This window comes from Pelobates fuscus, chromosome 8, assembly GCF_036172605.1.
Source record: "Pelobates fuscus isolate aPelFus1 chromosome 8, aPelFus1.pri, whole genome shotgun sequence".
Classification (NCBI taxonomy): Eukaryota; Metazoa; Chordata; class Amphibia; order Anura; family Pelobatidae; genus Pelobates; species Pelobates fuscus.
This window is the reverse complement of record NC_086324.1, coordinates 6,252,535-6,275,069: the sequence shown is the minus strand read 5'-3', so window position 1 is coordinate 6,275,069 and position 22,535 is coordinate 6,252,535. Positions and strand designations below refer to the sequence as shown.

The window sequence follows — 22,535 nt, the reverse complement described above, 5'->3', positions numbered from 1 at the left end:
TTGACAAATAAAAAAAAACATGTTTCTTTTATGGTGAGAGGAGAGGAAATGAGAGGGTTTGCAGTGAAGCCCAACGCCCAGCCCGCCCACTACAACAAAGAGAAAGTACTCGCAAGTTCGTTACCAAACTCTTTATACGGATGTGCGTTTCTCAGTACAATAGGACTAATGGGTGGGGGGACTGATGGTTTAAAAAACATGTATATGTATATAAATCATGTTTCTTGTAATAAAATGCATTTGGAGGAAAAGTCTACCTTTTTTATTTAAGATACATTGTAGTCCAAAGGTTATTCAACATGAACTATGGACTAGTTGCATGAAATATGTAGCACAAGGCTGCATTATCACACAATATTGCAATTTTTGGTAAATTATTCAATTAAGCTAAGTAAATTAAACTTGTATCTACAGAGATAACATGAACTTTTTCAAATCAAATATGCTATAAAATAAACATATATCGTGTAAATTTATATACAGAAATTAAAAACATAACCAGCAGGAACGAGTTTATATGTTTAAAATAATTCAAATACATTGAGTCTTACTGACCAGTGATTTAGATTGTAATTTAAATCAAGCCAGCCCTTCTAGGACCACTCTCAACATAAAGTTTTTGAAAACAGCGCAAAGTTTAGATTAAAAACCACTGGCAGAACTATCTTAACACATACACTGCTGGATCACTCACAGAATATAGCAGATCACACCAATGCTCCACATGTCTGTGGCATAGCCAATGGGTTCATAGTTTATCACTTCAGGGGCCACAAATTCTGGGGTTCCAAACAGGACCTTTAGATTTGGAGTGCTCTCTGCAAGAGAAAATAAATGGATATGGTGAGTGTAACGCAGTCACAGCCTTTAATTACACATAATTACAGTTAGCAGGGCTGGATGGCAACTGTACACGGTCTCAGTAACTCATAGGGGGAGAGATTTGCAAAAGTCCCCCAAAAAGAAAAGTGCCTTAACATTGGTTTCCATGGTGATACTCTAATCTTAGAACTTTGCATCACTTTTGTGTTTGATAAATCTCTCCCTTTGCTGACGATAAACTCTGAGACGCAGAAGATGTAAACTGATTGGGAGTTTTTTGGTTTTTTTAATTCTTTATTTTTCTTGTGCGTAGAATAACAGATAAGCTTGTAACGCCACGACAGCGGTGACAAGCAGTTCAACAGCAAACAATGTCATGGCCGATAAAACAGCACCTTTTTCTATTTATGAGAGGTCGCAGGCTAGGGATACATGAGTAAACTAAAGCAGTGCAGTCAGTCTACGTATGCATGTTTAAGTAGTAGTTGTGTGATCAGAGAGTATATAAGCTAAGCTGACTAACATCAGAGTATTTAGGCATGTATATGGTTATGTGCTAACATTAGCTGAGAAGGTGTGAAACCAATGGAAACAAGAAGTAATTAACGTAATAACTGAAGTCAAGTAAAATGGCGGACGTTAAAGTAAGGGAGCTGCTGCATCGCTAAATGCTATTGGTAGAGGTCTTCATGGCTTTTGCCTGTTAGAGGGGTGTTTTAGGTTAAATAAATGGGCAAACATTAGTTACTTGGAGAATATAGTCCATACAGCGAGAGCTGAGAATGGGCCCTCAGGATGCAAGCGAGGCATGTCCGCTGAGAGGCATAGTAGTGGGCCCGGTGCAGGAATGTCTGTTCTTGTTGTTGTATGTCTCTTCGATGGTGCCCCTGGGCTGGGATTCCAGCGGTAATCAGTAGGATAGGTAACGGCAAGTTATATAAAACCAGTAATGGGATTAGTAGCAGCAATGTCATTATTTAATGTGATGATGTCATGGCTTCCCTTACGGAACGCACAGCACTATTGGAAAATCAGCCTGCCTGTGCATAGGTAGCTGCATTCTTTATGTCTCATACAATATGTACAAAACACAAAATGCTAATAATATTTCAGACATTATCACACACGTTATTCTGTGTTTATTTCATTTCTTTTTTCATAATTGGAAATTCTTTTCTTTTTATTCACATCCATTCTTGTCTAGTCAGAGGTTTTAATAGAGATTGAGCCATGCCAGTTCCCCCTGCTCTGTTTTATTAGATTGCATGATGCTAATATAAAGTTTGAAACGTTGAGAATATGGGTCTGTGTTGACGCATGGCCGGTGCTTTTCACTGAGCTGGTAAAAGAAGGAACTTTGCAGGGGTTAAGAATGAAATCTCCTTGCAGTCAGTTTATCAGAAATGAAGTTTACATGGGCCGTAAAGCTCACCATAAAAGGACACAAATCAAATCCCATTACTTAGGGAAGAATTTCCAACCATAATAACTGTCTTAATGAGCTGGAAAGAACACTTGAAACGCGTGAGCCGGTCGCTCAGGGCTGGGGAGATGGAGCTGCTGATTAGATTAGCATGTGGGTTCATGCAGAGTGAGTGTATAAGTGCAAGAAGTGGAAATATAGAGGGCTCTGTGTGAAAGCACTGTATGTGGTCATAAACGTGCAGAGAGCTCTGCACCGAACCACGGGACATAGCTCTGCACAAAGCCCACAGTTCTGCACCATTCCACGGGACATAGATCTGCACAAAGCCCACAGGACACAGCCCTGCACCGAGCCACGGGACACAGCCCTGCACCGAGCCACGGGGCATAGATCTGCACAAAGCCCACAGTTCTGCACCATTCCACAGGACATAGATCTGCACAAAGCCCACAGGACACAGCCCTGCACCAAGCCACGGGACACAGCCCTGCACCAAGCCACGGGGCATAGATCTGCACAAAGACCACAGCTCTGCACCATTCCACGGGACATAGATCTGCACAAAGCCCACAGGACACAGCACTGCACAAAGTAATGGGACACAGATAGCTTTGGTCAGAACGATAACTTGGGGAGAGACTTTAAGGCATAAACGTATCTGCTGAGGATCAGCAGGAAAACGCTAAACAGAACCTGTGGTGGACAGCAGTAGGTGCACAGATTGCTCTGCACAGAACCTGGGGTGGAGAGCAGTAGGTGTATAGATTGCTCTGCACAGAACCTGTGGTGGACAGCAGTAGGTGTATAGATTGCTCTGCACAGAACAAAGGGTGGAGAATAGTGGGGGCACAGATTGTTCTGCACAGAACCTGGGGTGGAGAGCAGTAGGTGTATAGATTGCTCTGCACAGAACTTAGGGTGGAGAGCAGTAGGTGTATAGATTGCTCTGCACAGAACCTGGGGTGGAGAGCAGTAGGTGTATAGATTGCTCTGCACAGAACCTGGGGTGGAGAGCAGTAGGTGTATAGATTGCTCTGCACAGAACCTGGGGTGGAGAGCAGTAGGTGTATAGATTGCTCTGCACAGAACCTGGGGTGGAGAATAGTGGGGGCACAGATTGTTCTGCACAGAAGCTGGGGTGGAGAGCAGTGAAGGCACAGATTGCTCTGCACAGAACCTATTCAAACAAATATTAGAAAGGTACATTTGTCAGTATGTACCATTGGGTAACAAATATAAAAGAAACAAAGTAAAACCAATGTGGCTTTGTGAAAATGTAAACCAAGAGATTACAAATAAGAAAAGGACATTTAAAGCATTTAAATCGGACAAATCAGAGGCATCCTATATAAGATATAAGGAAGCCAATAACGCTTGCAAAAAGGCAATTAAAGTGGCTAAACTAGAAAATGAGAAATGGATAGCCAAAGAATGCACAAACAACCCCAAAGTTTTTTTCAAGTACATCAATTCTAAAAAAACTAAATGAAAGTGTAAATACATTGGAAACAGAGATGGGTCGGTTAGTTAATGAAGACCAGGAAAAGGCAGAAATTTTAAATTACTAGTTTTCTTCAGTATATATTAATGAGGATCCTATGGCAAAAGATATGCAAATGATTGCTGCAAAAAACTTGCAGATAACTTGTGATTGGATAACTCGAGACAAGGTGCTACAGTTGTTAAAGAAAATTAATGTAAATAAAGCTCTGGGGCCTGATGGTATTCATTCATTATCATTATCGCCATTTATATAGCGCCAACAGATTCTGTAGCACTTCACAATAATATGAGAGGGGTATTTAACTATAAACTTACTTACGAAGTTACTTACTAGAAAACTTACAGGAACAATAGGTTGAAGAGGACCCTGCTCAAACGAACTTACAGTCTATAGGAGGTGGGGTATAAAACACATTAGGACAGGAAATAATCAAATAAGGTGGGAGTGAAGCAGAGCTGGAGGAGAGAGTAGAGTGCTGCCCTTTAGGAGAGAGCAATAGACAGGTATGTAAGGTAGAGGTTCGTCTGGGAGGCCATAAGCTTTCCTAAAGAAATGGGTTTTAAGGCACTTCTTAAATGATTGAAGACTACGGGAGAGTCTGACGGCGGTAGGCAGGTTATTCCATAGAAAGGGAGCCGCCGCGAGAAGTCCTGCAAGCGCGAGTTAGCCGTACTGGTGCGAGCAGCGGACAGGAGAAGGTCACGGGCAGAGCGGAGATACCGGGAAGGGGCATACCTATGGATCTGGGAAGAGATAGAAGAGGGGCTAGAATTGGCACTTTGAATTGACTTCTATAGGATACAGGAAGCCAATGTAGAGACTGACAGAGGGGTGAGGTGTGAGAGGACCGACTAGAGAGGAAAATCAAGAAAAAACACAATTGGTATACCCAACAGTGACAAAAAGCTCAAACACCTGTGTGGTATCCCCTATACCAACACCTTAAATCACATATAATACAAACACAAGGTGGAGCAAATGATATACTTTCCTCTCTTCTTAGTAAGTCTAGTAATGCTGTAACGATAGAGAGGTATATAATAGTGCAGATATCTTAAAACCATATATGTATATTCTGCTTGTTACAAGAATGCACTCACAGGAGTAGAGCCATATGCTGAACCTGGCTCTGGTGTGGATGTCCTTAGGATCTTTAAGGGTGATCCAAATCCCCCTGTCTGGATCGTCTGGATCCCTGGGGTGTTGTAGTCTCCTCCCAGCAGAAAATCCAGTTAGGGTTAAAACAAAATTTATTTGGTAAAACACATGGATGAAATAAATGTAAATAAAATCTCTTGGTAATGTCCAATACACTGCCAAAACGTGTTTCGCCTAGTGTGGCTTCTTCAGTTGCCTCTGCTGATATTACCATGTCCATTCTGTTCTTTATATGCTGCTTATTTTCTAATTCGCTGTCTTTTTTTTTCTCCGTCGATACTCTACTTCCTGGTTGCATCTTATCCGGTCGTGTGGATACCCGACGTGTTTGGATCACACCTTGCGTTCCATTAGATTAGCAACGCTCTTCCTGTTGCTCATGTCCTTTACAGTAATAAAGCCACTCACCGTGATTGAAACGCATCTTGCGTTCCACTGTGTCAATAGGTATTACGGAAGGAGTCTTTAGTACCACTATATAGAGAGGAAAATCAGCCTGGCGGCAGCATTCATTTCAGACTGTAACGGGGCAATACGGCTTTTTGGAAGACCAATCTTCAGGATTCACCCATGAGTACTTAAGGAGCTAAGTGAGGAAATAAGTGAACCTCTGTATTTCATTTTTCAAGATTCTTTTGTTTCAGGTATTGTACCGGAGGATTGGAGAAAGGCAGATGTCGTTCCTATATTTAAAAAGGATTCAAAATACTTGCCTTGAAATTATAGACCTGTGAGCTTAACTTCTGTAACTGGGAAAATATTTTAAGGGCTATTAAGGGATAATATTCAGGAATTCATTGGGAAGAACTTTGTTATTAGCAATAATCAGCATGGTTTTATGAAACATAGGTCATGTCAAACTAACCTAATTCCATTCTACGAAGAAGTAAGTAGAAGTATAGATCAGGGTGTTCCAAGGAGACATCTGACTGCTATTTTGGGGTCCAGAAGGATTTTTTTCTTAGTTTATTGCAAAATTGGAAGTACTTCAGACAAGGTTTTTTGCCTTGTTTTGGATCAACAGCAAAAGCATATGTGAGGAAGGCTGAACTTGATGGACGCAAGTCTCTTTTCAGCTATGTAACTATGTAACCTGGCGTGGAGAGCAGTGTGGGCACAAATTGCTCTGCACAGAACTTGGGGTGGAGAGCAGTGGGAGAACTGTTTGCTCTGCACAGAAGCTTGGGTGGAGAGCAGTGTGGGCACAGATTGCTCTGCACAGAACCTGGGGTGGAGAGCAGTTAGAGCACTGATTGCTTTGCACAAAATCTGGGGTAAAGAGTAGCGGGGGAACAGATAACTGAATACAGAGCACTGAAAGTGGCATTCCTAATCTTTCACTGGCTACCCTCCAGTACACCAACAAAGACAGGATCCCGTTACCTAATCTCCGAGCCAAGCCAAAGTCGATGAGCTTGATCTTGGTGCCAGTTTTGTTGACACACATGATGTTCTCTGGCTTTAGATCCAGGTGTACAATGCCCTGTTTGTGGATAAACTCCACGCCTTCTGCAATCTGCTTCATGTACTTGATCACCTCCCGTTCCGTCAGCTCAAAATCTTCATCAATGATCCGTTCAAACAACTCCCCTCCCGAGACCCTGTGACATGCAACAAAGATTGTGTTAAAAGTGTTTTTTACAGAGTACAATACTTACACTAACCCTCACATAGTATAATACTAACACTCACATGGTACAATACATATACTAACACTCACATAGTTCAATACATACAATTACACTCAGAGTATAATACATACACTAACATTCACATAATACAATACATACACCAACACACACATAGTACATTACATACTATTACACTTAGAGTACAATACATACATACACTAACACATAGAAACATAGAATGTGATGGCAGATAAGAACCATTCGGCCCATCTAGTCTGCCCAATTTTCTAAATACTTTCATTAGTCCCTGGCCTTATCTTATAGTTATGATAGCCTTATGCCTATCCCATGCATGCTTAAACTCCTTTACTGTGTTAACCTCTACCACATCAGCTGGAAGGCTATTCAATGCATCCACTACCCTCTCAGTAAAGTAATACTTCTTGATATTTTTTTTAAGCTTTTGCCCTTCTAATTTAAGACTGGTAGTTTTTCTTCTTTTAAATATGGTCTCCTCCTTTACTGTGTTGACTAAACACTCACATATTACAATACATTCAGTTACACTCAGACTACTATACATACAGTTACACTCAGAGTACAATACATACAGTCACAGAGAACAATATATATAAAGTACAATACATACAATTACACAGACAGAACAATATATATATATATATATATATATATATATATATATAAAGTACAATACATACAGTTACACACAGAGAATAATATATATAGATAGTACAATAGAATCAGTTACACAGAATAATATATAAAGTACAATACATACAGTTACACACACAGAGAACAATATAAATATATAAAGTACAATACATACAGTTACACACACACAGAACAATATAAATATATAAAGTACAATACATACAGTTACACAGAGTGAGAACAATATATATATATATATATATATATAAAGTACAATACATACAGCTACACACACAGAGAACAATATAACTATATAAAGTACAATACATACAGTTACACACAGAACAACATATATATATATAAAGTACAATACATACAGTTACACAGAGTGAGAACAATATATATATATAAAGTACAATACATACAGTTACACAGAGTGAGAACAATATAAATATATAAAGTACAATACATACAGTTACACACACAGAGAACAATATAAATATATAAAGTTCAATACATACAGTTACACTCACACTGTACAATACATACAATTACACACAGAGAATAATATAGATAGATATATAGATAGATAGTACAATAGATACAGTTACACAGAGAATAATATATATATAAGAAGTACAATACATAAAGTTACACACACAGAGAACAATATAAATATATAAAGTACAATACATACAGTTACACACAGAGAATAATATATAAAGTACAATACATACAGTTACACAGAGAATAATATATATAGTACAATACATACAGTTACACACAGAGAGCAATATAAATATATAAAGTACAATAGATACAGTTACACACAGAGAATAATATATATATATATATAGTACAATACATACAGTTACACACAGAGAATAATATATATATATAGTACAATACATACAGTTACACACAGAGAATAATATATAAAGTACAATACATACAGTTACACTCACACTGTACAATACATACAATTACACACAGAGAATAATATAGATAGATATATAGCTAGATAGTACAATAGATACAGTTACACAGAGAATAATATATATATAAGAAGTACAATACATACAGTTACACACACAGAGAACAATATAAATATATAAAGTTCAATACATACAGTTACACTCACACTGTACAATACATACAATTACACACAGAGAATAATATAGATAGATATATAGATAGATAGTACAATAGATACAGTTACACAGAGAATAATATATATATAAGAAGTACAATACATAAAGTTACACACACAGAGAACAATATAAATATATAAAGTACAATACATACAGTTACACACAGAGAATAATATATAAAGTACAATACATACAGTTACACAGAGAATAATATATATAGTACAATACATACAGTTACACACAGAGAGCAATATAAATATATAAAGTACAATACATACAGTTACACTCACACTGTACAATACATACAATTACACACAGAGAATAATATAGATAGATATATAGCTAGATAGTACAATAGATACAGTTACACAGAGAATAATATATATATAAGAAGTACAATACATACAGTTACACACACAGAGAACAATATAAATATATAAAGTACAATACATACAGTTACACACAGAGAATAATATATATAGTACAATACATACAGTTACACACAGAGAATAATATATATAGTACAATACATACAGTTACACACAGAGAATAATATATATAGTACAATACATACAGTTACACACAGAGAGCAATATAAATATATAAAGTACAATACATACAGTTACACACAGAGAGCAATATAAATATATAAAGTACAATACATACAGTTACACACAGAGAATAATATAGATAGATATATAGCTAGATAGTACAATAGATACAGTTACACAGAGAATAATATATATATAAGAAGTACAATACATACAGTTACACACACAGAGAACAATATAAATATATAAAGTACAATACATACAGTTACACACAGAGAATAATATATATAGTACAATACATACAGTTACACACAGAGAATAATATATATAGTACAATACATACAGTTACACACAGAGAATAATATATATAGTACAATACATACAGTTACACACAGAGAATAATATATATATAGTACAATACATACAGTTACACACAGAGAATAATATATATATATATATATAGTACAATACATACAGTTACACACAGAGAGCAATATAAATATATAAAGTACAATAGATACAGTTACACACAGAGAATAATATATATAGTACAATAGATACAGTTACACACAGAGAATAATATATAAAGTACAATACATACAGTTACACACAGAGAATAATATATATATATAAAGTACAATACATACAGTTACACACAGAGAATAATATATATATAGTACAATACATACAGTTACACACAGAGAGCAATATAAATATATAAAGTACAATAGATACAGTTACACACAGAGAATAATATATAAAGTACAATACATACAGTTACACACAGAGAATATATATATAGTACAATACATACAGTTACACACAGAGAATAATATATAAAGTACAATACATACAGTTACACACAGAGAATAATATATATATATATATAGTACAATACATACAGTTACACACAGAGAATAATATATATAGATAGTACAATACATACAGTTACACACAGAGAACAATATAAATATATAAAGTACAATAGATACAGTTACACACAGATAATAATATATATATATATATATATATATATTCCAATACATACAGTTACACACAGAGAATAATATATAAAGTACAATACATACAGTTACACACAGAATGATATAAATATACACACAGAGAATAATATATATAGTACAATACATACAGTTACACACAGAATGATATAAATATACACACAGAGAATAATATATATAGTACAATACATACAGTTACACACATAGAATACGATAGATAGATAGATATCCCAATAGATACAGTTACACAGAGGATTAGATGGATAGATAGATATCCCAATAGATACAGTTACACCCACAGGGGAACATGAGTTAAAGCAAAGCAAATAAATACTTTTTGACTCTCAAACGTAAAAGGTCATGGCTGATCCGTTTGCATTCACCGACAACGTATTTGGTCTACATTGGTCACTGTATCTAGAATACAGGCCATTGTTTAAGGTGCTTGACGTTGTGGGGTGCATCCATCCTAATACCCCATGGTACTGATTCTAACTGTTATAACTGTAGACAAGGACAACTTGTTTCTAGATCTCTTGAATGGGATCCACTAGCAGAATCAGATAGTAAGTGTTTGTTCTCAGTGTGGGAATCCAAAACTCTGTTTCTGCTCGTTCACATATTGACCATCAGTCTCCAGCTTAAAAATATGGCTGTGTATAAAATGACTACTGGTCATCTGAACCAGCGTTTTAATGAAAGAATTAGCACAAAGGTGAATATCCAGCGTTTATTAAAGAGGCTGCACCCACTTCCTGGAATACGGGGAGAGTAGTCGGGAAGGCATCACTCCATACACTCAATTCTAATCACAAATAATGTGCTTGATCTATCAGAGCCTGAGATGTGACAGAATGCTCTGCGGATCGATGGCGTGGGGTTTAGGTCTGCTCTGTCTTTTCCCTAGATTTTATCTGGGCTGAATCATAGTTCTATCTAAACGAAGAGACTTGGCATCAATGTGAACAGAGAGAGCTCAGCAATAAACACAGGATACAATAAAATGTTACTGCACTTCATTTCACAATAAAAACAGAGATTTCTGGATTTCTAACCTCAATTCTAGTCCGGTGGTTCTTGCTGTTTGAATTTTAAAGACTGATGGGACGTTGTACAGCTTTTATTATTTCACGTTTATTATGAGAAATAATTTTTCGTACACAGAGTGTACAAAGAGAGATCTCAGACCTCTATTCTTGGCGTTTCTCTTCATTGGAAACTTTGCAAATAAATACACTTTTTGTTGCTGCCAGAGGATAAGATTTAACCCCTTAAGGACCCAACTTCTGGAATAAAAGGGAATCATGACATGTCACACATGTCACGTGTCCTTAAGGGGTTAAACCCACACTGCCAGTCTCGCTGCCTACAATCCTTCCCTAAACCCACCCCATAGGGCATCCAATGCCTGGAATCTCTCCGCACACACACTGACAGCCCCTGGGACATGGTGGGAGGCTGCTTTGGAGTCTTTCTCATTCCATCCTATAATACAGACAGGACTCTTCATGTGGAGGGGTTTCTGAATAATAATTAGAATTACTTGGGAAGTGCATACTGAGTTCAGATGTAGCCGGTACCAAAATGTAGATTTAACCTTAAGAAATATCCTTTCAGGGTAAAACTAGGCAATACCCAAAATACGTTTATTACTTGTACTTTTATTTTCTCGCTAATTGACCTCTTTATGTTTGTGACTCCTTTTCTTTTTCACAATAAGTTTTGTGGTTTAATATCACCATCTATGACTGTGTCTGTTCGTTTTGTGGGATAGCCCTTAGGTCTACATTAATGTACACAATCCTTTTTATTACTTTGTATTCTTTAAGAAAGTAAAATTGGATTGGATGGATGATCTTAGGTGATGAAGAGCTGCCTCACTTATTGCTTTATTTGACTCTTATCTGACTCTCCTACAAATTATGTGCATTTCACGGCAAGTGCTCAAAATTGGCAAAAGTCTGGGCCGAAGCCATTTTGTAGGTTCAGCTGTTTGTTGTGAAAATGTTCCTGTAATTGTCATACATCTATACATATGTTATCTCTGTTACGCCTTCGGACCTGATACTTACAGTTCCAGAACCATGACCATATCGCTCTTTGATTCAAACGCGTCGATACATTGGACCAGTTTGGAGTGATGGAGGCAGTTCATAATGCTGATTTCCTGTCTGATGCTTTCCTTGTCTTTGGCTGAATACGCTTTGAAGAATTTTCCAGCCCAAACCTTTTTAGTTTTCTTATCAACAAGTCGAAACACTTGTCCAAATTTCCCCCTGCACAAAAGAATAAACATGGTAAGTGTAGTTAAACAGAGACTCTATACAATATAATGGAAATAACTGTTTAGCTAGAAGTTGATTTTCACATTTTGGCTTCCACCATGCATAAAACATATTGCAGTTGCGTAGTAGAAGTTGGCGGATCGGTATATCATTAAAAGGACATTCTAACATTTTATAATAAGCATGTTACGCTATAACTAAACTACCAAATGTTCAGGATGTCTGCCATCCAACATAAGACTCCATGCCAGCTCTAGGGCAGAACTTTGTAACATGTTTTCCCTGACCTGTCCCGCAGCACAGTTTTGATCAGTAGGGTGACTAATTTAATCGGTGTATGCATGGATGAAACAAATTATGTGTCAAAGAAACAAGTTAAATCAAGTCTGGCATCTTCAGACAGACAGAGAATGCAGTGAGACGCAGCCGCCATAGGAACGGCCTGAATGTTCTCGCTGATTGCTCAACTTTTCTTTTTAACATATTTTAGCCATACAAAGACATTGTGTACGCCATGTATTATTTAATATTGAGAATATTCGCATTATACTATGCACCTCTAAACACGGGGATGTGGTGAATCTGGAAGATAAGGAAGTGAGGACTTCGGCATGTCAGCGCAGAACGCAAGCTTGACAAGTTTCCTGATGCCTGGCTACAAACTCTCTGCAATGCATTTTACAAGGCTGTTTTTCATATTTTTTTATATCAACTTTTCCTTGATGTTCCCAGAAATGGTATACCAGTAAAAGAAAATCTGGACTGGTGGCAAACCGTGGCACCGTCCCGCAGATCCCTGACTTAGTTAGCTGTGACAAGAAGGACTCTCCACGTAGACAGATGTAAGAGGGCACAGTATGGTACCCCAAGCAATGTTCCCACACTGTGTCTGGGAATCTAAGTGTCTAAGAGCCCCACGAACGCAGCCTTGATCTGCTGGAAGCATTCAGTCTCATCTACGCAGCCGGATGTAAACAACATCTAGATGTTTGTACAAACAACAGAGATCTAATCTCAGGCAGCCTCAGAGCATTTGGCTGGACTCACTTAGAGACGTTAAAAGATTCAACGTGTTCAGCTGCTTGTCCCAGTTACTCTCTAATATCCCCAACAAAGTCTCTGGGATCCAGAGCGTAGATTAAAAATCAGCACAGGAAGAAAAAAAACAAACAGCTTCTGCAGATAACGTGGAGGAAAATACCAATAAGACTGATAAAGCGATGCCAAAATCCTTGTTACAAATCCATGTTTTCGATATTTTCTACATTCAATGAGCCTATAATGCTAACATTTCAACAGCGTGCACCCAACTTTCCACCGGCGTGCACTGCTCACACCCCAGGAAAAACCCTGAAGAACAGGTCAAGAGTCCAACATTGGGACTATCCCACCTTAGCTAGGACTGATGGGAGAGTAGCAGGGTAGTAAAAGCCATGGTATGTCTGTGCGTTATCAATAGTTATAGGCAGAGGGAATTATGGGAGAAGGACCCAACCACTTTAAATAATCACAGCACTTACGTTCCCAGCCGTTCCTCCACATCGTAGAAATCAGAGACCTTTTGAGTGGTGTTAATGACGACATCTTTGTATTCCTGAGATTCTTTTTCTTCTGCAAAATTAAAAATCATGGTATGTTACGGACAGAATACCAACAGTGCCATAAGTGACTAATACTGGATTATATGTTAATAACCAGCACACAGGTAACTGGCTGATATAGTAACTAACTCCTTGCACACAGGTTACCGGCTGATACAGTAACTAACTCCCTGCACACAGGTTACCGGCTGATATGGTAATTTTCTAGAAACATAGCAGTATAGATGTTACCCGTGGCTATTGTTCATAAAGTTTGGATTAACTTTGATTAGGTTTAAAAGTGTGTTTTCTGGAAACTGCAAATAAATATCCACAGGGCGGTCTTTAATAATTATTGGACCCTGGGCAAGCATTTGCTAGGGCCCCCATAGACTGTGCCCCCCCCACTCCCTTACATGCAATCACGCCCTCCACCCCAACACACTGGCGGAACTAAACTATAAAGATCCCTGGTGCAAGAATTTTATTTGGCCCCCCAATTGCAAGGCTGGACAAAAGGTAGAACCCTATCTGTCGTGCAACTCCAACAATGCATTGACAGGTGGGGTTCTACCAATTTCCCATGCTTTCAGGGTGTATTTTGCACTGTTTGAATGTAAGCATGTTTTTGTATGAAGTATGTTTGTCTGAATGTGTTTGTATGTGGTGTTGGCGTTTGGATGCAAGCGTGCATTTATGTGTAGTGTTGTTTTTTGAATGTGTGTTTATATATAATTTTGGTGCTCAGACACACTGACACACATGCAAATACACAGATACACACACTGACTACTAACAGATAATCAGACACATACAGATACACAGACATATAAACTGACTGACATACTGACACACACACAAATACATACATTGACAGGCATACTGACACATACACTGACAGACACATACACTGATAGACATACTGACACAAACACTGACAGACATACTGACACACACATATACACTGACAGACATACTGGTGCGCACACACACACACACACACAGGCACATACACCAACAGACATATTGACACACACAGATACACACACTAACTACATACAGATACACTTACAACTTACAGATACACAGACACATAAATTGACTGACGTACTGACACACACAAATACATACATTGACAGACATACTGACGCACACAGATACATACACAGACATACATATTGACAGACACATACACTGATGGACATACTGACACAAACACTGACAGACATACAGACACAAACATGAACATACAATGACAGACATAGATAAAAAAACACTGACAGACATACTGACACACACACAGGCACATACACTGACACACATACAGGCACATACATACTGACACACACACACACACATACTGAAACACACACCCAGACATACTGACATACACACAGACATACTGAAACACATACACAGACAGGCATACTGACACACATACAGGCACAGACATACTGACACACACCCAGACATACTGAAATACACACCCAGACATACTGACACACACACAGACATACTGGAACACACACACAGGCACATACACTGACACACACACACACAGACATACTGACACACACACAGACATATTGAAACACACACAGACATACTGACACACATGTAAAAACATTTTTAACCCCACCCTCCAGTTTCCTATTTTTTGCTGGAGGGTGGCTTCCCTGGGGTCCAGTGTGGTGCCTGAGGCTGATGGGAGTGAGGAGCCACAATCTTAACTGCCTTCTCCTCACTGACTCCCGCTCTGCTCCTCCTGATCCCTCCTGCGCAGCTGCTCTCTTTACAGGGGGGAAGGGACTCGCGGCAGTCACTTCCTCCCATGTTGCCGAAAAGCAGTAGCCCGGTCGTGCTGTTAAAGGGCCACAGCACCCAACCAGGCCCCTGCTGATAGAAGCCCATTGGGTGGCCCTAAGTGCATGGGCCACCCGGTGGGCCTCCTTAGAGTGCGGGGCCCAAATAAATTGTTGAGAGGAGCGGGGCCCACAGGGCAGCTGCCTTGGGCCCCCAAGAAATAACGGGGCCTGGGGCAGCTGCCCTGCGTTAAAGAGGGCCCTGAATATCCAGCTCCCCTGACATTGCAATCTAGAAGCTTTGCAGATCTCCAGAACCTGTGTTTATTTATTTAACGTGACCCTCGCAGTGTTGGAGGTTTGTTATATCTAAGCTAATCACAATAAGTAAAACCCACAATAATTTGCCATAAAGACATCATGAATGGTGCTGCTCTTTAAATCATCATCTAGAGACCGTGTGTGGAAAACCAAGAATTACCAATATTTAGACTTTGTCTAATTCTTAATCTGTTCAATTTTACATTATGTGAAACTTGCAAATTGTGGCTTATGTCAGACAAATGGTGAACATGCATTCAGGAGAAATAAACAAGATATATGTTTCCCGAAAGATCCTGGAATTTTGGGTGCATAGTATTAAAAAAAATTATAAAACTCGGGGGCCGGAGCCTGACCTTCAAGCCAGCAGGCCGCATGTGATGAAGGCTCCCACAACTCTTGCCGGTTTACCGTGAATATTTCCGGACATCAAGGCGCCACAAACGCAATAGTGCACTACCCATGTCGGGAGTGCCTTGCCGAACTAAATGAGCCCTCACTCAGATTTTCAAACGACCGGGAGCTATGGGTACTGCGATGTGCTCCCCTGTCTCCTGCTAGCTGTGTGATATCTCAAACCTCCTCCCCTTCCTGGACCAGGGGACGGTTATCCCAGTCCCCACTTGACTGCCGCAAATAACTAAAGCAGCCTCTTGATCCCTCGGTCAGTGAGATCTGTGGCACTCTACTCGTGACAGACACTCAAGATGGTGGCTGCCACCTCACTTGACGCCCAGGGCCTGCATTTGCCCCATCGGAACTCCTTGGATCGCATCTTACTGAGACTAGATGAGGTGTTCCAAGACTTCTGGCTGAAGCTTCAAAATCGTGCACAAGCTATTCCGTATCAGCGGCTGGAAGGAACCGTGGAAAGCATGACAGAGGGAGCGAGTGGGGCCTCTACGGATGCCTGTACCGGGAAGGGACTTACTCACCCTGTTGTCTGCATGCCTATGCTGAGAGTCTCCCGAGGCACTGCCCCAATGTACAAGCCACACAGGCGGAGTAATCGGCATCCCTCACTTCGAACCTCTACTTGTCCCAGACAGGGGAGATACTCAGACCCAGGGAACATCCAAACCCATGCTCCAGTGCTGCCGACTTCCAAACAGGCCTGGGACTGGCGGAGAGCCCTGACCAGCAGTAATTACTCGGTTTTACCCATGGACTACCATCAAATCGAGACACCGCTACATTACCTCCATGCAGGTCCCAGTCACAGCCCAGAAATGGGAATCGCGTGATGGAGTCTCTTGTTAGCTATTTGCCCACTGTTTTTATTATTTTCAACTTGGTGTCTTATTTTGTTAGCCCCTTCATACGAAGCATTATTGCTAGAATGCTCAGTCACAGTGGAATCTTTATTGTGGTATTTCATATCACTATTGGTTAAAGCTGTCTGAGAAGCCTTACTATTAATACCCAGCGATTAAACCAGTGCCTTTCGTGTAATCAGTACTCCATAAGTTCAGCCTGCCTACTAGACTAACTTGCTAGATACTTATCGTGTCTATTTTAATTTCTTTTGTTTCCTGGCATAACTCATCTGGCTAAACTTGGTTTTAGCAGGTTCACTTAACTAAAGATTGTGCCGTTATTGAATGCCATGATATTGTTTACTCTGTATTTTTTTCATTAGCTTGTACCTGCTGTTGTGGCAACACAAGCTTGTTTGTAACTCTAAGAACTGCAAAAATAAAGAATGACAAAAAAAACATTAAAAAAAGATTATAAAACTCACCATCGTCTGAGATTTCCACTTCATCTTTAGGCTCTGCAAAAAGTAAATACAGAATTAATAACATGCCCTGCAAACCAGGGCCACTTACCTGCTGTTATAAAGGGGAATTACTGGGAAGGTAAGTTCTATTAATATTTAATGGACATTAACCATAACTAGCTCACATTACTGGGCAGTTCCTTACAAAATCCTATGGCACATATATTTATTTTACCCATAGCTGCAACTGAATGATAATGTCTTGTAGCCATAAAGTCCAAATTCCCCCTGCTATCTCTTGTCTCAAACCCCCACTACATCCTTTAGATTGTGAGCTCATGAGCCATCTATCTAAGCACTTTGTATAAAAGTGCTTCACTGGCTCGATACGGGCAGGGCCTTTGTTACATTTTGTATTTGTCTGTGTATATTGTACGTTCTCCCCTAATTGTACAGCGCTGCGGAATATGTTGGTGCTTTATAAATGCCACTAATAAATAATCCTCAGAATGACTGAAAATGGATGGAAAATGTAATGCAAATAAGCAAACATTTCCCATAATTCCTATCTCATGTGTTGCAATCTCCATAAATGAGACCCATTTGCAAGTAAGTGCCAGTTTGTATCATTGAGGTGATCTGCTGGAACAGGGCAAATCAGGAATCAAGCAAATAGCAAATCAGCATAAAGAGGGCACATTATTTGAACCTTATCATTGGTGTCCTCTTTCAGACGTCCCATTGGTCTCTTATATAATTTATAAAACATTTCTAATTAATACATTGTCTCATGTTTCAAAATGGACTCTCTGGTTTATACAGATCAGATCCTTCCTAACCTCAGTCAGACTACCTAGCAGTAAGTGTCCCTTGCCAAGGCCCCTGATTATATATATCCACCTACCTCAAATCCTCATAAATTGTAGCTTGTTTGAGCAGGGCCTTCTTCACATACTCTTTCTATAACTATAATAATGCCCACATGAATTCCATACCTTCTTCTACCTTCTCTTTGTAGGCCACTGGTTCGGTCTCCTGGCTAGGTTCACTGGTGCCATATACATTGGTGGCTCGGATGCGGAATTTATACTCTCTGTCATGTAGCAGGTTTTCCACATTGAAGGATGTGCTTCTGCAGGAGGTTAGATCAGACCACACCTTGTCTACAGAGTCCCAAATTTCCACTAAGTAGGACTCCACAACACTCCCTCCGTCATATGTGGGTCCATACCAAGATAGCGTCAGAGAAGAACCTTTCATTTCAGAGGCACAAGGCTGGCCTGCCGGGGGGTCCGGTTTATCTGAAAGAAACAGGAAGACCATGACAACTCAAGAGAGAAGGTTGCATGTTTCTAGAGTGAAGACACTCCTAATAAAATAATGTGTAAAAGAAATTGGGAGCTTCTGTTAATCCAGCAAATATTAAGAGCAATAAAGTGTGTTTACTTTGAATCCTCCTTTTGCCCTATTTTTATTACAGGCCTACTCATACGTTGCATCTTCTTATACATTCCATTACCTATTAGAAATTCCGAGCACAAGTTAAAAGGCCATTAGGCCTGAATTTGTGTGAGGAGTTATGGCCCCTATTTAAACTCCTAGCCCCTGCTCCCCTTTGCCGTTCAAGCTGTTTGTCCCCACCCACCTACACCCATCTATATATACACATTTCACCTTTGTGGGCCCTCTTTTTATTACAGGCCTACTCGTACGTTGGTTTCGGCACACCTCAACCAACGTTGCATCTTCTTATACATTCAATTTACGTATTACAAATTCCGAGCACAAATGTTTATATAGTTTACATTATAAGATTGCTAAAAACACATTAGCCTTGGATGTCATGTGTAATATTAGATGTGTGCCTTGGCTTTGGTGATAAACTCATACTTCTAAATATCTAATTTTACCAAAATGGCAGTCGGTAGCGCTGCTGTACAGCAAGCTGTGCAGGCATCGATACAGAGAAGCAGGCTTTCAGAGGGTGTTGGATTCCATATGCCAGCGGTTCTGGAGGAATTTGCAAGAGAAAAGCAGATATCCTATACTGCCCACTCCTGTGACACAATTTCCTGGCAAAGTGGTGACCCGAGACTGGCTCCTGGACAGGGGCGCATTGTGACCCTATATATCTGCCTGGATCTTGCTTGACCGGTACGGGCATTGGTTGGCTACATCCTTGGGGACACTCAATATAGCAGTGTATTTGGGCTATAGCCTGTGGTCTCCTGCTAATGCCGAAGTAACTGTAAACCTGCTGTTTTATCTCCTCCCTGAGTGCTCCCTCACTTATTATATCCTGCATGAAGGATGTCTAGTGCCCGGCTACTGAGCTCCCTGGTGCTTTTACTCCTAACATACATAGACTATTCTCCTGTTTTTTGTTCCTGACCCGACTCACTATTTACTCTTGCTATTTTTGTGGTTGCTATTCTTTTTTGCTATGTTAATCTGTCGTGCTTTGACTTTCATTGCAACATTGTTTGTGCATTCTGTATCAAACTTAAAGGACAGCTTAATGAAGTGGTCTGGGTGCCAGGTCCAGCTAGCTTTTACCCTTTTTTTTTTTATAAACATAGCCGTTTCAGAGAAACTGCTATGTTTATATAAGGGTTAAGCCAGCCTCTAAATCCTCTAGTGGTTGTCTCACTGACAGCCGCTAGAGGCGCTTGCGTGATTCTCACTGTGAAAATCACAGTGAGAGCACGCAAGCGTCCATAGGAAAGCATTCTGAATGCTTTCCTATGCGACCGGCTGAATGCGAGCGCAGCTCCTGCCGCGCATGCGCATTCAGCCGATGACGTCGCGAGGAAGAAGAGGAGGAGGAGGTAAGTTTAACCCCTTCCTCCCCCCAGAGCCCGGCGGGACACTCTAGTGCCAGGAAAACGAGTATGTTTTCCTGGCACTAGAGTGGTCCTTTAACCTAAAAAAAATACAGATTGAAAAAAAAAAATGTACATTAGGGTTTGGATAGTGCGTAAGAAACCTATTTCTTCAATTATACAGATATCATTAGCTGATTCTTTACTTTTATTACAAAGAAAAATCTCTTGATCCACAATCATTTTTTTTATTTTTTTTGCAATTTATAAGGTACAAACAAAAGATCATGTGTTTTACAATACAGCAATATAACATTTTAGTGCTTTCTTGGTTCACATATACAGTGTCATGTTATTGGTATGGGTATACATGAATAGGTGGGTATTTGAACATCACCTTGAAGATTTCGTGGAACATTGTGAGCCCCATATTTGAGTCATTCCATTGCATAATATTCCAAATCAGCCTGTTTTGTCTCGTACCTTTTTCTTTCCTTTTTTCTTTCGTCTGTCATTGATAATGACAGCGTGTAGGGTGCGTAAGTGAGTTGTGGGCGGTAGAGTTCGGGTGGGGATGGGAAGGTGAAGGGAGTTAGAGGGAGGGTAGGGTAGCAGGGTCATATCTATCCCATTTGGAGTTGCACTCTTTGCTCATCTCTAGTCTGCGTGTTTCTATAGTTATCCCACAGCCTCCATGCTTTCACCCAAAACATTTGTGGGGTCCTATACGCTCTGGCTTCGCTTTTATATAGTTTAGTCGTTTCGAGTTGTTCTATACAAGCTGTTAAAAGCGGCAGATCCTTGTTAAGCCATGATTTGGCTATGGCTGTAAGAACAGTCAACATGATATGGTATGCTAGGTATTTGTGGTGTTTGGCCAGGGTTTTTAGGAAGTGCTGGAGTAGGAACACTTCTGGAGCAAGTGTTAAGTCTATATTGTCTATTTTTTGCATAAGTTGTCTTACAGTCTCCCATAGTGGTGTTATACTTGGACAAGTCCACCAGATGTGTAGTACATCTCCTTTTGCGTGTCCACATCGGCAGCATTTTTCTGACTGTGCAGGGTCTATGCATTTAGCCCGTGTGGGTACTATATGCCATCTGTAAAGCAATTTTCTTGCCATTTCCAACTGAGATGTGCAGAGTGTGAGCTGTTTATTTGCTGTAAAACTGCGCAGCCATTCTTGTTATGGTATGTGTTTGCCTATGTCCTTTTCCCATTTCTGTATAAACCCCATGTTATGTACCTCTGTGTGACGACAGTAACTGTCGTAGATTTTGGCCATTGTGCCTCGTGCGTTCTTTGTGTGTTTGCATATTAGTTCTAGTCCTGTTATATGACCTGTTCCTTTCGGTGTGTGTGTCATTCCTTTTTTGCGTTCGATCCATGAACTGATCTGTCTATGTGCAAATTCCGCTGAGGTCGGGAGTGTATAGTCGTTTTGTAGTTTATGAAATTCCCCATTGTCCAAAAGCTGGTGTATGTGTCCCCATGTACTGATATTGATGTGGGGTATTATTAGTTCGAAGGAGCGAAGCGTCATTATTGGGAGGATATGTCCTTCTGGGTTAAGTAGTTTATTGTACCTGTCCCATTCCTTCAGAGTTAGTGTGGTGATTTCGATGTTATACACGATGGTGTATATGTTGGAAGATGGAAGGCCGTTATCAGGGGGCTGATCAGTGCAGCTTTATAATACATTTCTATGTTTGGCATCCCCATTCCCCCTGACTTTTGGGGTATGTACAGGATATGTGCAGCTACTCTAGGTCTTTTTGTTGCCCAGACAAAGGAATTGAGTGTTCGTTGTGCTTCTTTAAGGTATGTTGTCGGTAAACGTATGGGAAGAGTTCTAAATAAGTATTGGAGTTTTGGAAGGAGCATCATTTTTACGGCCGCTATTCTGCCTGTCCATGAAATTTATTTGTTTTTCTATTGCAAGAGCTGTTGTTTAATTGCATGGAGAAGGGGGGTATACTTGTTAGTGAGTAGTTTGTGTGCTGATTTTGTGAATTTGATGCAGAGGAAAGTCAGGTGATCTTGTCTCCACTCAAAAGCATTCGTGTCTCG

The 22,535-nt window shown here is 39.7% G+C and overlaps 1 protein-coding gene across 1 annotated transcript in view; it reads right to left on the bottom strand.

The window, feature by feature from the left end:
• MYLK (myosin light chain kinase) overlaps window positions 1-22,535 on the bottom strand; it is a 246,733-nt gene that overhangs the window by 20,733 nt on the left and 203,465 nt on the right. The window contains exons 22-27 of the mRNA XM_063429182.1: window positions 18,638-18,943; window positions 17,664-17,696; window positions 13,740-13,830; window positions 12,007-12,210; window positions 6,294-6,511; window positions 695-818 (exon numbers count right to left, since the gene is read on the bottom strand). Coding sequence (XP_063285252.1) covers window positions 695-818; window positions 6,294-6,511; window positions 12,007-12,210; window positions 13,740-13,830; window positions 17,664-17,696; window positions 18,638-18,943 — 976 coding nt within the window. The remainder of the gene's footprint in view (window positions 1-694; window positions 819-6,293; window positions 6,512-12,006; window positions 12,211-13,739; window positions 13,831-17,663; window positions 17,697-18,637; window positions 18,944-22,535) is intronic.